At 44.2% G+C, this 16237-nt stretch overlaps 1 protein-coding gene and 1 long non-coding RNA gene across 3 annotated transcripts; one reads left to right on the top strand and one right to left on the bottom strand.

Moving 5' to 3' along the window:
* Positions 1-2345: 2345 nt before the first annotated feature.
* LOC137757224 (uncharacterized) lies at positions 2346-3229 on the bottom strand. Its single transcript, XR_011072312.1, has 2 exons — positions 3109-3229; positions 2346-2621 (listed from the first exon to the last, which is right to left on the bottom strand). It is a non-coding gene; the product is annotated as an uncharacterized lncRNA (long non-coding RNA).
* ARMCX2 (armadillo repeat containing X-linked 2) lies at positions 3019-12107 on the top strand. 2 transcript variants are annotated; one of them, XM_068533893.1, is made up of 4 exons: positions 3019-3274; positions 8974-9037; positions 9357-9433; positions 9788-12107. In XM_068533893.1, the coding sequence occupies exon 4, from the start codon at positions 9917-9919 to the stop codon at positions 11738-11740; it is 1824 nt and encodes a 607-aa protein (XP_068389994.1). In that variant the 5' UTR covers positions 3019-3274; positions 8974-9037; positions 9357-9433; positions 9788-9916; the 3' UTR covers positions 11741-12107. The 2 variants fall into 2 exon arrangements, with proteins under 2 accessions (XP_068389994.1, XP_068389992.1); XM_068533891.1 differs by lacking the exon at positions 3019-3274 and adding an exon at positions 7675-7756.
* The last annotated feature ends 4130 nt before the right edge of the window (positions 12108-16237 follow it).

Here is a 16237-nt window from a genome sequence, read left to right as displayed (position 1 = left end):
TACCCCCTCTTGACCTCATCTGTCAAGTTGAGCAAGATAACTTATGGTTTAAAGAGACAGGAATTTCTCCCTAGTCACAAAAAAAAAAAAAAATTCCTCTGTTCTGGGAAAAGGTTAGTGCAAATGAAGAAATGAGGGACTCCTAAACAAGGAGATACCTGTGCCCTGCCCCAAGAGTGCCTCAGTGATGTGGCAAATCTCAGATAGCCACAGTAAGCCCTAGGATGGCAGGCTCCAGATTGTCCTGGAGCAAGATGAGGGCTCAAAGTTTAAATTCCTCCAAGGTACCTTCTATCCCCAGGAACCCACGGCCATCACATGGATGTTAAATTAATGGGCAACCCATTAATTAAATTAAATTAATGGGCAACCCATTTGTCAGGCTAACAAGGTCCCTTTGCCTTGACACCCTCCCACCTCTGCTTGGGTCATCTGGTCTAGGTGAATAGCACCTGCCCTTCCTCTAGTAACTTCTCTGCTGGTTTCAAGAGTTTGGAAGAGAGTTGTATGGCAGTCAATTTAACACCTGCCAAAGCCTGTTCTAAATGGGCCAGAGCCATACATCCTATATCTGAACATCCCTCAACCTTTGTACTAGCCTACAATCTCATAGGCAGAACACATTTTTGCAAGGTGCTAAACTACGTGCTACACGGCGCCCCTCCAAAATCTGTACACTGAAGGAGGAGATTTGATTCTTACTCAGGTTGTAGAGAGAAAATTAGCCTCTGAGGGAGAGTGTTTCTGAGACAACCACTAGAAGACTAGAGAAGTACGAGCACTCTCCTCTTTTTGTTTTGTTTATGGAGAAGCTGGGCATTTCCTGATAGACCGCACCCATGAAATAACTCCACAGCTAGTGATGCTGAAGTTAAGGCTTCCTGATGGGAAGATCACATGGATAGGAAGCACATTTTCATCACAAGAATGCAGATTGGTTGAATTGGGCGATTGAGATTGACATGTATACACTGATGTGTATAAAATTGATGACTAATAAGAACCTGCTGTATAAAAAATTAAATAAAATAAAATTCAAAAATTTTTAAAAAAATTAAGGGAAAAAAAGAATATTATACAATAACAATGATAGGTTTATATAAAAAAAAAAAGAATGCAGATTGGCTAGTTATAGTAGAAGTAGTAGACACTATTGATGCCCTGTCCAGATTCCACTTACTGGGCTAGTACATCCATCCCCCCTAAGCTGCTATGAACATTGGTTGCTAAAGACTCACAGTCACACCCTTGTCAGAGGATACCTCGGAGCTAAAACCCCTTTTCTCTCACTCCAACTCACCCATACAGCAAGGCTTTCAGTCAGTGGATACAAAAGCCTGGCTCCTTTGTCTCACAATGGATCAGTTCTGTGGCGCCCTTCACATCCCAGATCTGCCCTGGGCTCAAGCTGAAGTTACACTTCAGCTGAACTACAGCTATACCTAGTTTCTTCCCCTATCCTATCCTGCTCCTATCCTGCTCCCCTCATCTCCATACACGTTTCATCTGAGAACACTCCCTCAATAAACTACTTTCAGAAGAATCCCCATGTCAGGCTCTGCTTCTAGGGAACCCCACTTAAGACACAAGGCTATTAATTTATGTTTCATCTCTATGGCTGTCTGTGTTCTCTGCTTTCCCTTTCTCAGTCCAGCCAGTTCTGTACTTCCTTGCCTCAGAGAAAGTTTGTGGCAGGACTTCCCAGATTTTATTTCCTCCAAACCCCAAATCCATTGTGAAAAATGAAGTTCAGGGAGTGAAGAATTTCCCTCACACTAAAAAGAAATCCCTTCCCTCACTCAATGGAAAAAGGGAGAGGTCTCTGAGTCCCTTGAATAGATGAGACCACTGGCCTGCTCCCTGACAGCCCAAAGAAAAGAGGAGGAACTCAAAGCTGCTGGCCATATGATGCCCCTGGAAGTCTGGATCCTACCCAGGGCTCCCAGGCTCACCAAATTCCTATGCCCTCTATGCCAAGCATGGCACAGAAGCTGCCTAACTGGTCATTCTGGAATCTGGGATGATGGATATCACAGCTATAACTAGTGTGGAAAGACATCCTCTCGTAAGTCTATGTAGATTTTCTCTATATACGGTTATTTTTTAGTAAATTAAGATATCTAATTTCTTTCCCATCTGAAAGGCTGGCAAAAGGAGAAGATTATGATTATGCTGTTATTATGAAACAATCTGTTAAAAGACTTTATGAAGCATTTTCATTAACTAATAAAAGGCATACCCTGCAATGTAACCTGAAAAAAATAATTCCAGGATATCATACACAGTGTAATTGCAATAATGTTAAACACATCCACATTCTTACACAGATAGAAAGACAAGGAATAGTAATTGGTGGCTTATTTTTATTTTCTTCCTTACAGTTTTCTGTATTTTCTAAACTTTTTGTAGGCAGGATTAATGTCTTTCGCATCAGCTGGCCTCTTCTTATTCTGCTCTCCCAACGTCAGTCGGTATATGTAGTACCAGGAGCCAGCCCCGACCACCAGGCCTGTTGCCATCAAGCCCAAATTCTGAGCGCGGCCCATGCTGCAGCTGGAGCGAGGATCTCAGGGGACTCTCTCTCAGGCTAGTGAGAGCCGCTGGGACGCAGGAGTCTGAAACTGCAGTCAAGGGGGCGGGGGTGTTCGGGGCGGAGGAAGGAAGAAGGAAATGAGGCGTTGAGCTTCTTTTTCTTTTGCATCATCAACCCACTGATAGATGGACCGGCAGACAGGGACAGACCAAAGCCAGAACCAGACAGGAACAAACAGGAGACAATGAGGACTCAGTGCTCTGGTGAATGCGGTGAACGAACCAACACCCGAACGTGGGTTCAATCCCGGACCTTTCCCTCTCCGTCCAGGTGGTCAGGCCTGTCTCTCACCTCACAGTCCCCCATCGCTCCACTCCCCGATAACCGCCTCCTCCCCTCCCTTCCGCCCGCTCGAGTCACCCACGCCAACCATTTCAGCTGCCTTTTACAAGGCACAACAGGAAAAAGAGTCTGGGTTCGGGTGTCTCCGCGGGGAAATAGGGAAGCGCCTCCAAACTCGAAAATCGTGCTGCTACCCTCCACCCTCACTCCAGGAGTCTCCAATCAATACCCACCCTCACCGTGACCGGCAGGAATCAGGACGGGTTTCCTCTTGTCCTCCTCCTTCCTTGCCCACAGCCACACCACCTCAAAAGAAATTGGGAGCCGGTTACCTGAGCAAGAACCGCTATCTGGACAGACCAGCACACAGGCTCCTGGTCACGTGAAGTTACGTCACTGGTGAGTTCGGGGTCCCAAATTTCCCCTCCTATTATTGGCAAAGCAGAGGGTGACCCTCCCCCTCCCAACCCCCCCCCCCCACCAGCACCACACAGGACACTGTCGCTCTTTCTAGTCTTTGCCCATCCAACAAACGTGTTGTCTTTGATTATTGGAAGGGGCAATGTTTTCTCCTGGGCTACTGGCCAATTCTACTGCTTCTCTGGGGAATGGCCCCGTCCTTTTCCGTGCTCCCTCCACCTTTTTTCTTTGGAATCCTTAATGTTCATCTCTGCAGTCCTGAAAATACCTGTAAATGGGGATGGTGGAAGGGGTGTCAGGAAAAGAAACAGAGAGTAGGAATGGATTTGTTATTTTCTTGTTAGCATTATTCTGTTTCTTTTTTTTTTGCCCAAATTTTATTATGGCAAAATAATGATAGAACTATTTTCATTTAAGAAAAAAAGATTATTTTTTTAAAAGGCATGTTTCATAAACAATCATTCTCACTGCATAATGAGTTTTATACATGCCACTCAAAGCAATCTTAATGTCTTCCACATCTTGTCACATGACAAGACCCTGATTTAGCTAATCATTTATTTGAGAGTTAATAAATCTGCTAATGCAGCATAACCAACTGGCTTTATTTCTGGACTGCAAGAGAGTCGTTGTAAGTGCAATGTTGGAAAGCCATTCCTTTATTTATTCATTTGTTCAACGTATTTACCGAGCACCTACTACATACCATGGATTGTTCTCCATGCGGTGGTTACAAGGGTGAATAAAACAGACCTAAATCTCTAAATCATGTGGCCCTTACATTGTAGTGAGAGAGACAAGCAATAAACAAGTAAATAAACTATATATATACTATACTGTTAGTGATACATACTAAAAAATTTTAAAGCAAGAAAAGGAGATATGAAAAGTCGAGACGGGTTAAACTTTCAGATAGGGTGGCCAGAGAAGGCATCACTAGAAAGGTGACCTTTCAGTAAAGATCTGAAGTCAGTGAAGGATCTAAGTGTGGTGATATCTGGGGGAAGAATATCCCAGGCAGGAGGACAAGCAAATGCACAGGCTCTGTGAAGGTAACAAGCCCAGTATGTTCCAGGAACATCAAGGAAGCCAGGATCACTGAGCTAGAGAGAGAGCAGTAGAGGATGAGGCAGAAAGGTAATAAGGTTGAAGAGAGTAGGGCCTTGTCAGTTGTAGTGAGGACATTTGCATTTACTCTAAACAAGGGGAAGTGGGTGGGGAGTTTGAACTTGGGGGAGGTATTGAGAATAAACTATAAGGAGACTAGAGTGAAAAGGAGACTGGTTTATCTACATCATTCATTGCAACAGCAAACTGAAGGAGAAAATAAATCTTACAATTAAAGCATTTGATAAACTGAGTCAGCCAGTCCTAAATTTTAAAAAAACTATTAGTAAAATAGGAATAGTGGAAACTTTGCCTGTGCAGTAAAGAATTATATATTTATAATTTAATGAATTATTCTTGGTTAAATTAAATTAAGTATAAAAGAAAATAGCCTTAGTCTGATGAAGGCTATATCAGAGGCTCTTTTGACCTAACAGATTCCTCACTCCTTGTGGGCTACCAAGACCACAGAACTTGTGACTTACCTCTACTCGCTGATATTATTTCCTTCTACTACTTTTTGTGCAGTACTGGTAAACATAAATAAACGTAACCTTGAAAAACAGATAAAATATATCAGAAACAGCAAAAGTTACACTAAATGATGAAACTTCATAAGAGGTATTCCCATTTTCTTCAAAAACAAGATCAAGAGGTTCTCAAGCACCACCATTGCTCAACATAGTTCTGGTCAATATAACACATGCAGAAAAAAAAGGGAAAAAAGTTATAAATATTGGAAAGGAAGAAATGTAAAAAATCATCATTTGAAGATGGTTATGTATACATACCTGGAAAAACCAAAAGTATCACTTGAAAACAATTGAAATTAATCAGACAGATCACAGAAATTGGCAGATACAAAATAAATATATAATAGTAGAACACTTTCCTTAAGCAGAAAATCACCTATAAGAAATTACAATTGGAGAAAGGAATAGCATTTCAGCAACATAAACTACTAATACCTAGGGAAAACCTAACAAGTAATAGGAATTACTTAGCTGAAGAAACTTACAAAATTTGATTAACAAACATAAAAATAGATCTGAGCAAAATGGAAATATATCATATTCCTGGAGGGGAAGCCTCAATTTTAAGATGCTAATGTTCCTCAAATTAATCTGCAGATTTATCGCAATTACAATACAAATTCTAAATGCTTATTATTTGTTTATTGTTGTTCAATTCAGAACTTGATTAATAACCACAAATGCACTTACTAATATGTGCATAAAAAGAAAGTTGGAAATCTTTAGCAGTGACTAGCAATGGAAAAGATATCATGGAGCTCTTTCCCTGCATACTTTATACATTTCCTTATTGTTTTGAATATTTTTAACCACTAATATATATATTACTTTCATTACCAGAAAAAAAAAACAAGATATTTCTAATCTGGACTATTTTATATAACACAGACTCTCTAGGCCATTGTATTGGTGCTTAATATCTAGGGCAGGGATCCTAGACCCCTTGAGAAACTGATGAGGTCAATGACCTTTATTCCCCTTTCCCCCCAAAAATGCACTTAATCACACATACACTCAAAAACAAAACCTTGCATACAATTTCACGTAGAGCACAGAGGTAGCCAGTTGAGAACGCCTACTCTAGGTTAATCAGTATGGTCAGTGGGGAGAGACCCTGGGGCCCAGGTATACATTTGGCTGAGGAAGTATCAAAGTGGGTGTGGGCTTCGGGCAGTGACCCTGCAGCAAGGCTGGGTTCTCCCTGGGTGCCCTGAGATGAGGAGGCCAGAGGTGAGAGGTCAACAGGCTGCAGGCCAGGTGGTAGCAGCAGACAGCATCAGGAACAAGGTTAACTCGGCCACACCATGAATAAGGGCAGAGCAGGGCAGGCAGGCCTGGGTGCTTCTCCCAGCAATCTTTGTGGAAACCTGCAGCTGCAGGGGTAGGTGGGAACTGCAATCCCTTCTCTGCATCCCTAAGTTACCACTGTGGGAATTTGAGGGAGGGAGTGAGGGAAGAAGCCAAAGGCATTTACTCAAATTGGTCATCTGAGTAAAGATGGCATTTACCACCCTGGTCACCTGTCCATGTATACTTTTAGGATGAACAACAGAGTCAGGTGCCAGAACGCAGGGGATGAGAGGCTCTGGAATATAGGAGAGGTGGGAGGGCAAGCACCTTCCTCCCTCCCCTCTTGACAGGACTGGAAGGATTTGACCATCTCTGCATCCCTCATATCCATCATTTCCTTCGTCTAATAGTTCTTCCTTTTGCCCAGAGCTGAATCACAAAACTGGAACCTAATCCAGGGACAGGTGTTCAAAACTGTCATGGTTACAGCCATCAAATTACAAGAGGTTCACACAGCAGTCAGCAATGGTTTGGGAACATTAAATAAATGCTTTTCTCTAACAGAACAAGACAGGATCGTTTATTTACCCAACTTAAAAGCTGTCCCAGAAGGAGAAAAAGTAGGATATTATTTGTCCAAAATAAATAAGATCAGACAACTGAACATCTCTCCATGGATCAATTTACAGATCGTATGGAAACATGCTTATCTTGTTGAGAAAAAGTCCATTTTTAGATATTCAAATACCTTAGCATGTTTTGAAAACTATTTCCTATGTGGCCAATAGAATTTTCTATGTGGTAAAAATTAACTAAAATTAATGGTGTCTTCCAATATTAGTGGGAAATCTTTTTTCTAAAACATGCCTACTCTTTTTCTTTTGTTGCTGCTTCCCACACTGAACTCTTGTTTTGTTGTATTTTCTTACTATAATAATAAAGAGTGGTGATAGCTTTAAAAACAAAACAGAGACGTATTACAGAAGTAAAGACCCCACTACCATTCTTACCCCTTACCTATACTGGAGCAGGGGCCCAACTGCAAGGTAAATGGTGGGCACTAGTGGATGGGGGACTGGGGGTGGAGCGAGGGGAGAGTATCCAGTTGCCCAAGAAAGGATGAGACGATTCCCCAACAAGAAAAGCAAAACTTGTCAATAGCCCTCCAAGAAGGTGCATCCCCTCCCCGGTAACCAGAGAAAGGCAAGTTCTAACAGAAGGAGAAGGGGCTACTTGTGGCCTCTGGGACTACAAAGACAAAAAAATGAGTGACAGGACCTGATGTGGTGGGGTGAGGTGCTAGTGGGGGTAAAGGAGGGGGCTCCTGCTCTTGGTGGGAGTGGAAATTGGGGACCCAAGCTTACTGGCGATGCAGCCCTCACGTGACCAGGAGCTGACGTTGGCAAAGGTACTTAAAGCCCTGACCGCCGTCCTCCGTCCTCCTCTGGGTACCAACTCTATTGCGCTGCGCACTGCCGTGCGTTTAACCCAGGCGAGGAGGAGGAGGAGAAAATTCCCCCAGATCGGGCAGGTGGGTGTGAGAGTGGGCATGGCCTGGCACCCCCGAATAGGGGTAGCCCAGAGATGAGGGAGTCTGAGGCCGCGGGTGTCTCCGCCTCGCCCGCCCCTGGCCGGCTCTCCAGACCCCCGCGCTTAGTCGCAGCTCATTTTGGTGGGCGGCGGGAAGAGGGGGAGGGGGGAACGTAAAGACGCTGATATACTTGCGGAGAATCCGCTTACTTCCCCTCCCAGCCAGTGTTTTTTTGGTTTTGTTTTTGACACTCAGGCCCCGCACCCCACATCCCGTCCTGTTTTGAAAGGAGGAGGGAAGATAAATAAACGTGGCAGCGCATATAAGGCCAGTGGGGAGGTTGGGGAAAGGGTGATCGGAGGGGCACGCAATTAGTAAACAATCCGGCTTATTCACTCCCACTCTCACTTTGCAGATACCTCTCCCGACCACCGCCCCCGCACCCTCCCCTCTCCCCCGGCCGACCCCACGTCTTCTGGGGGTGCTGGAAAATGGGTGTGACAGCCTTTGTAGGGGAGGTGGCGGTCTGGCTCTGGGCTTTACAAGAGGCGAGGCCCTGAGAGAATCTGGTATTAAACCGCCGTGCTAAGTCCTAGGCTGCTTTCCAGACACCTCCGGCGCATACAGCCCTTCACCCCCGTTTCTTCAGTCCTGAAAAAGGAGTTCGGGTACCCTGGCGGGAGAAATGGCGGTTAACAGGAGACTGCGATGGGGTGTGGGAGGTGGAATCCAGAGCGGAGAAACAGTGGAAAATCATGACCCTCAAACCGAAAGGGCAGACCCTGGGGACCCGTTGTGCAGGCTGATGCTAGGCCTGGGGGCTGGGGACTGAAGGACTGGTGGTCATAGGAAGGAGACGCTAGATTGTCTGGCCGTAATCCCCAGTCCCGCGTCCCGTCCAGCCTTCTGTGCACCCTCGCTCCGCCCCCTCCCGCTTCGGTGCAGGAGAAGGGGTGTGGCCGTCTGTCCGGGAGAAATGGCGGACGGGGGGGCGGGGCAAAGGGAAGGAGAGGTTGACTGCCTGGGGAGTCTGCGCAGGGGCGGGGGTTGGGGTGCGAGGGGAGGGGTGAGAAGAGTTGAAGGAATTGAGAGGTGGAACCGTTTGTCATTCTGGTATGTGAATGCTGAAAGGCAGTTGGGGGCTTTGGTCTTCAGTCCGTTCCATCCGCCAGGCTCTCAGTCTCCAACGTCTTGCTATCTGTATTTCTGCCCTTCAGTCTGTCCTTAGGATGGAGCTCTAACTGAACTGAAGAAAGGAGAAACAGCCCTGAATCACTGGAGGTCAGTGTGGGGGCTGGGAACTGTCTGGGAACCCCTGGTATGGTGCGGCAGAAACCAGAGCAGAAATTGGAGGCAGGGGCTCCTCTTCCCCCATCTTCTTCCTCTTTACAAGAAACCCTTGCCCCGGGCCTGTCCTTTTTGGTGCAGCGAAAGGGGTGTGGCATTTGCCTTCTTAAATAAGGGTTTGAGGAGGAAGTGATATGGAGGGAGTGAGGAGCCCTGAGAGGGGGAAACTTGCCCACAAGGGTTCAAATCAAGAAAAGAAGAGAATCCATCTACCAAAGGCCCCTGAAACCCCCTTTCTGGGATCTCTCCACAGGTCTGTCTGCCTTTTGGGCCCTGCACAACTGCAAGCCTGGTGGAAAAGAGCAAATTGCTTCTGCTCCCAGCAAGTTGGTACGTGTATAAGAATCATCTGGGGCCCTTTGGGGTGGGGGTGAGGGAATCAGAGAAGAATCTGGGGTTCTTTCTGGCTCTCCACCAGCTTTCCTGAAGTCTGTATGGCCTCTCATCCCCCATTTAGGTGCTGGGAAATTAGATGTGTTTACATTGGGCAGTGAGGGCTAGGGATAAAGATGTAGAAAACATCAGACAACCAGGGTCCTGAATCAGCACACAGAGGCCTGGACACTTGTATCTGTGTACTAGTCCACCCACCAAGCATTATGTCCCCAAACTCTCCTTTAATTAGGCCTGGTTAAGCATGAAGTGAGCCAGAGCCCTAAGCCTCATTTGTATCCTTTACCCCAGGTCCTGCTTGGCTTGCAACCTCAGCAGAACTTTCGAGCCTGAACTGAAGCACCTTACCTTGTCGTGCACGCACCCCACTTGGGCACACCAGCTCCACACCCTGGATCAGGGAATCACTCCAGCTGCATCATGAGCCGTGTTCGGGATGCTGGCTGTGTAGCCGCTGGGATAGTGATCGGGGCCAGTGCCTGGTACTGTGTCTACAAATATGCCAGGGGAAGAAACCAGATGAAGAAGAGACTGGCCAAGCCCAAGACCAGGGCTGTGGCCGGGACTGGAGCCCGGGCTAGAGCTGGACTAAGGGCTGGATTCACAATTGACCTTGGGCCAGGATTTGGTCCTCCAACCCCAGTCCGCACTGGGGCAGAGGTCAGGGTCCAGGATGAAACCTCTGCTCTGGACATGGCTGGAGCTGAAGCAGTGGCCCCAGCTGCATCTAGTGCCGAGGCTCAGAGTGGGGCAGGAAGTCAGGCCCAGGAGGCAGAAGGGGCCAGGGTTGGGCCTAAAGCTGAATCAGAAGCCACAGTGGCTTCTGCAGTGGCACCGCCTCCCTGGGAGGCAGAGGCTCCCGTGGCTGCAGAGACCTCCACAATGACAGGGGCTCCTAAATTAGCAGAAGCCCCTGGCACAGCAGAGTCTCCTGGGGCACCAGCTCCTACTGAGGCAGCACCACCTACCGAGGCGGTGGAGGCTCCCATACCAGCAACGCCTACTGAGGTAGCAGCACTTTCTGGGGCAACAGCATCTTCTGGGGCAGCAGCCCCTACTGGGGCTGCAGAGGCTCCTGGGACTTCAGGATCCTCTAGAACAGCAGCAGCCGCCAAGAAAACAACCCCTGGGGCTCATACTGGGGCTATACCTAAGGCCGGGTCAGCTACTGGAGCTGTACCCAAAGGTGGAGCTAAGGGTGGAGCCAAGTCCCGGACTGGAGGCAAGGGCAAAGGCAAGAAAAATAAGGTTGAAGTAGACGAATTGGGGCTGGGCTTCCGCCCTGGAGATGGGGCTGCGGCAGCTGCCGCAGCCTCCGCTAATGGAGGACAGGCTTTCCTGGCAGAGGTTCCTGATTCTGAAGAAGGGGAGTCTGGGTGGACAGACACAGAATCGGAGTCAGACTCTGAGCCTGAGACCCAGCAGAGAGGGAGAGGGAGGAGACCCGTTCCCATGCAGAAGCGCCCCTTTCCTTATGAAATTGATGAGATTCTGGGTGTCCGAGATCTCAGGAAAGTCCTTGCTTTGCTTCAGAAATCGGATGATCCTTTCATCCAACAGGTAGCTTTGCTCACTCTGAGCAACAATGCCAATTATTCATGCAACCAAGACACAATTCGCAAATTGGGAGGCCTCCCAATTATTGCAAACATGATCAACAAAACTGATCCCCACATTAAGGAAAAAGCCTTAATGGCCATGAACAACCTGAGTGAGAATTATGAAAATCAGGGCCGGCTTCAGGTATACATGAATAAAGTGATGGATGACATCATGGCCTCTAACCTGAACTCAGCAGTACAGGTAGTTGGACTAAAATTTTTAACAAACATGACTATTACAAATGACTACCAGCACCTGCTTGTCAATTCCATTGCAAACTTTTTCCGTTTGTTATCTCAGGGAGGTGGAAAAATCAAGGTTGAGATTTTGAAAATACTTTCGAATTTTGCTGAAAATCCAGATATGTTAAAAAAACTGCTCAGTACCCAAGTGCCATCATCATTTAGTTCCCTCTACAATTCTTATGTGGAATCAGAAATTCTTATTAATGCCTTGACTCTATTTGAGATCATCTATGACAATCTCAGAGCAGAAGTATTCAACTACAGAGAGTTCAACAAAGGCTCCCTTTTTTACTTATGCACTACATCTGGAGTGTGCGTTAAGAAAATTCGAGCCTTAGCAGATCACCATGACCTCTTGGTGAAAGTGAAAGTTATAAAACTAGTGGACAAATTCTGATTGGCTATGTGTCTCAGAGACTTGAAGAAATGTCTAGTTTTGCAGTCTGGAAGCAATGAAAATTGAAAGTTACTGCTCTTCCACTTGCTTATATAGTAAAGGGATCCTTTCAGCTGCCAGTTTTGAATAATGTATCATCCAGAGTGATGTTATCTGTGACAGTCTCCAGCTTTAAGCTGAACAATTTTATGAATACCAAATAAATAGTCCTCTTGTACTGAAAACACATTTGTGACTTTAATCGTGCTGCTTGAATGGAAATATTTTTACTGGTTCCTCTATGTGAATTGACAGTGAACCTGTCCATCATGAATAGCCTACACTTCTATCATCTGTTTTGACTTGAATTTATTCACCAAAGACTTCATTTGTGTATCATTAATAAAGTTGTATGTTTCAACTGACAAAAAAAATTGTTCTCTTGCTTGAATTTAAAATCTAGCTGGAGAGATAAGGTACATAAATAGAAAAAGATTACAGTACCTGAGCATATGCTCATTGTCAAATATATGCTATCTGTTTAAATGAAGCAGAAGTGGCTAGAATGCTTCAAGGAGGAAGGGCACACTTAAGGTGGGCCCTGAAGGACAGCATGAGAAAACACAGAAGGGCATTCCAGGAGAGGAAATGGCTTGAAGAAAGACGCGGAGGTAGGAAATCTGTTCCAGTGACAGGAAGGTAACCAGTTTGCCTGGAATGGAAAGTATGGGAAGAGAAGTGATGGGATATAAGGGTGGAAATCTAGGGCGAAAAAAGTTTGGGAAGACCCTGAACCCCAAGCTGAAGATTGAAATATGATCCTGTCATTTTCTGGGAGTTACTGGGCATTTTTGGCAAAAGGAAAAATAATCTGGTGGCAATGTGCAAAATGGATTGGAGCTGGGATGGGGTTAGGTGTAGAGACATTTGTTAGGAAATTATAAACCAAGCATGAGATGAGGAAGAGTGAAATAGGGCGATGGCTATAGGAAATGTTAGGGAATGATGATAAGAGATGCTTACCAAAAAAAGTACCAAAATCTGCTATCTTGGCTATAGGTCAACAGAGAGGAAGGATTGTACGATCTTCTGCAGGTTCTGACAGAGAAAGCCCTCTTTCTTGGGCAGTTCTGGCAACCAAGCAATGCCAAAGCGAGTTACCATTTTTTTCTTTCCATTTTTTTTTCTTTTTTTTGAGTCACCATTTATAATGACGAGAAAGAGCAGTGCTACAAAAAGAATGACTCTTGGTGCAAAGTGATTTTTTCCCCCCTCAGGCTAGAGGTCTAGGTCCTCCTTTGTTTAGAAGAGGGGCAGTGGTGAGGCCTTTATGGGAACCCCACCCCCACCTCTGAGTTCACTTAAGAGCAGGAAAATCTTCCTTCCTCTGCTCCCTGGCCCAGTGAAGCAATGAAAGAAGAAAATGGGAGAAGTTGCAAAGATTTTCCAAACCCAGCCTGCTCTCCTGACACCTCTCATGAAATCTTCATTTTGGTGCAAGTGTATGGTAGGCTGTGGCAGAAATAGAGGCAGGGACTCCTGGGAGGGGGGCACATAGAGAACGGACACTTTGGCCTAATATACTGGCACAACTTATCTGGAAGGCAATTTGGCAATCTATATAAGAAGCTTTAAAGGTGCACCTGCCTTTCAGCCAAGCATTGCACTTGTAGGATATTTTTCCCTACGGAAATAATCAAATAATTGTATACAGAGGAATATCAAAGGTATTCAATTGAGCAGTGTTTCTAAGAGAGAAAAAGAAGCAACTTAAATATCTAACGCTATGGAATTGGCTAAATAATAGGTGGTATGTCCACACGGTAAAATAGTATGCAACTGTTAAAAACTGTGATGTGCTTTTATATTATTGGCATGAAAAGACATTCACCATATGTAAGAGTCTGTGGCATCAGTCAAAAAAAGGCTCCTGCAATTGAAAGTCAGTGAAAATTCTTTCAGATGTTTATTATGTCATCTCAGTGTATTTTTACACAGAATTGGAATCATATTGTACATCAGTGGTTCTCAATGTGTAGTTCACAGACCACTACAGGTCCCTGAAACTGTAAGGTCAAAATTATTTTCAAAATAAAGCAATGGTTGGTAAAACTGCTGGTGCTTCAGCATAGATCAAGGCAGTGTCCCCAAACTGTACTAGTAGTGATTGAATTCTTTACAGCCACACACTCAACAAATTTTTGTAATCCAGTTTCATTTCTAAATGTCTTTAATGGAGTCCTTATTTATAATAAAATTATATTTGTATTAAATCTTGATGATTGAGCGCATATCTTTTTAAAATTCTGTGTAACACGAAGTGTGCACAAAGCACTTCTCCTGCATAGCTTAATACAGTGGTTGTCTCGAAGGAAAATGTTTGCACAATCATTTGAGTTGTGCACTGCATTAGCTGCTTTTGACATGGAACACAATTTTTACTTGAAAGAATGACTGGCAGAAAGACTGTGGTTTTTCAGACTTGAGTATTGGGCAGACATTTTCTTGAAAATTAATGAGGTGAACCTTCAAGAAAAACAACTGACTGTATTTGCCACCAACAATAAAATTTGAGCTTTCAAGCAAAATTAGAATTTTGGAAAGCTTGTATCCACAGCCATAGGCTTGACAGCTCGTAATATTTAAGGATTTTCTGAAGAGATCAGTGGTGATAATAATGAAGGTGAAAGCCTTTTTTCTGTTTCTCCTTTTAGGAGAGAAATGATGGAGGACTCTGGGGCCTAATGTTGATCTTACTCAGTTTTACTGTGACCATTGTAACCCATATGACATCAAACCCATGGTCATTTAATAAAGAATATCATTGCTCTGGTAACGAGGTGACCCTGGGTGAGGCTAGACCCAAGATTGTTTGAACCCTTAATAAGGAGAATCTGAAAAGATGCCAATCCTGGAACAGCAATGTCTTCTTCTGGATGAAGTAGAGATGGTATCTGAGCTCATATACTGAAGATGGATGCATTAATGTCTCTTGGCTTGATCCCAGATATGAAGGTAATCCAACCAGCTTCCTTTGCTCTGATTAGCAGTGGAAATTTCCATCGCCTTCAGATGGAACCTATTCCCATGCAGAGACATGTAGTCTGGTCTTATGAATGAGCTAAGAATCACACAATAGGCAAACATTTCATTTCCTAAATTCTAGGTTTTTGCGTCTTAAATCACATCGCATGAGAACGATCAACAGCATAGTGCAGGTGGTGCTGAGATTTAAAAAGGTAGTTCTTTGGAAAGATTTAACCTAGTAAAATTATGACACTAGGCACCAGGAATTGAGCACCAGCTATATAGTGTTCTATTATTACTTAAGCATGATTGTTGAAACATTCCTTAGACATTCTGTAGTACTATAGTTTTTACCTTCTACATTGTGTGTTCAGGGCATGGTTGAAGTGGGGGCAATTCTCACAACCATGTTTGCACTGAATAGTCCTGCCTTCCTTGCTTTAATTTATTGGTCTGGGTAAACAACTGGATTGAAAGTTATCACGGTTTTTAAAATTATTTTTAAAGAATATCAACTGATAAATGCAAGAATTGAGAATACAGGGCTGTCATTTTAGTGGTAGAGCACAAGGATGAAGTGATACAAACTCCTGCTCTTGGAGTCCCTGAGCTGCACTTGTTTCCATCCTTTATCAGGCCAGATATTCAACTTTTCCATTACTTGTAAGATCTATCACAACATCTTTCCTTAAATTCCCTTGTTGTGCTTAAACAAAAGTCTACAGACTAAGAGTAAGACCAGAAGTGGGTAGTAAGCAATAGAGTCTCAAGAAAACGTGAGGTATTTGGGTTGAGGTGGGCAAAATGCAAATAAGAATTTTTTCCACAGTCTGGGTTTGAAAACTAATAGCCTACAATTAACTGAGTGTCCTTTCCCACTGACAATGGGTTCTAGGTGACAAGGTTGGTCCTCCCATAGAATGATTTCATGGAGAAGAGGATTTGGGTGAGATCAGATGTTTGTTTCTAAAATCATTGAGCAAATTCCAGTGAAAACAATGAGTAGACTAAATTATGAAATACCTGATTCAATGTAAAAGATAAAATAAAGCAATTACGAAATCCTACTGCATGAATCTTTCCCCACTTAAAGCTGTCAGAGACAACTTGAAGAATGAGTTTAGAAACTGGCCTTTTCCATTACTTAATTGTTATATCAGTTGAATGCACCATTTTATCAGATTTCTTTAGTAAAATGGGAACACTGGTAACTCAAGAAGGTGATCTGGGAAATTCTGAGCCTTTCTAGGCCTTTTTAAAATAGTTACCACTGTGCCCTGCTTATAAGGAAAATAAATAGCAATTTGCCTCCTGCCTTAACTGAGATTCATACTTTCAAATGTGAAAACACCTTAGGTCTGAGGGTGATATTGCATTATCAGAACAAAAAAGAAAAGAATTATAGATTTTGAGTATGCCTAAGAACATAAGTTTATATCAGTCCAAATTAATCACAATTGGGACTCTCATCTATTCTTAATATAATTGATT

This window comes from Eschrichtius robustus, chromosome X (genome assembly GCF_028021215.1).
Source record: "Eschrichtius robustus isolate mEscRob2 chromosome X, mEscRob2.pri, whole genome shotgun sequence".
NCBI classification, from domain to species: Eukaryota; Metazoa; Chordata; class Mammalia; order Artiodactyla; family Eschrichtiidae; genus Eschrichtius; species Eschrichtius robustus.
The sequence above is the reverse complement of the archived record's forward strand: the minus strand, read 5'-3'. Positions and strand labels throughout refer to the sequence as shown.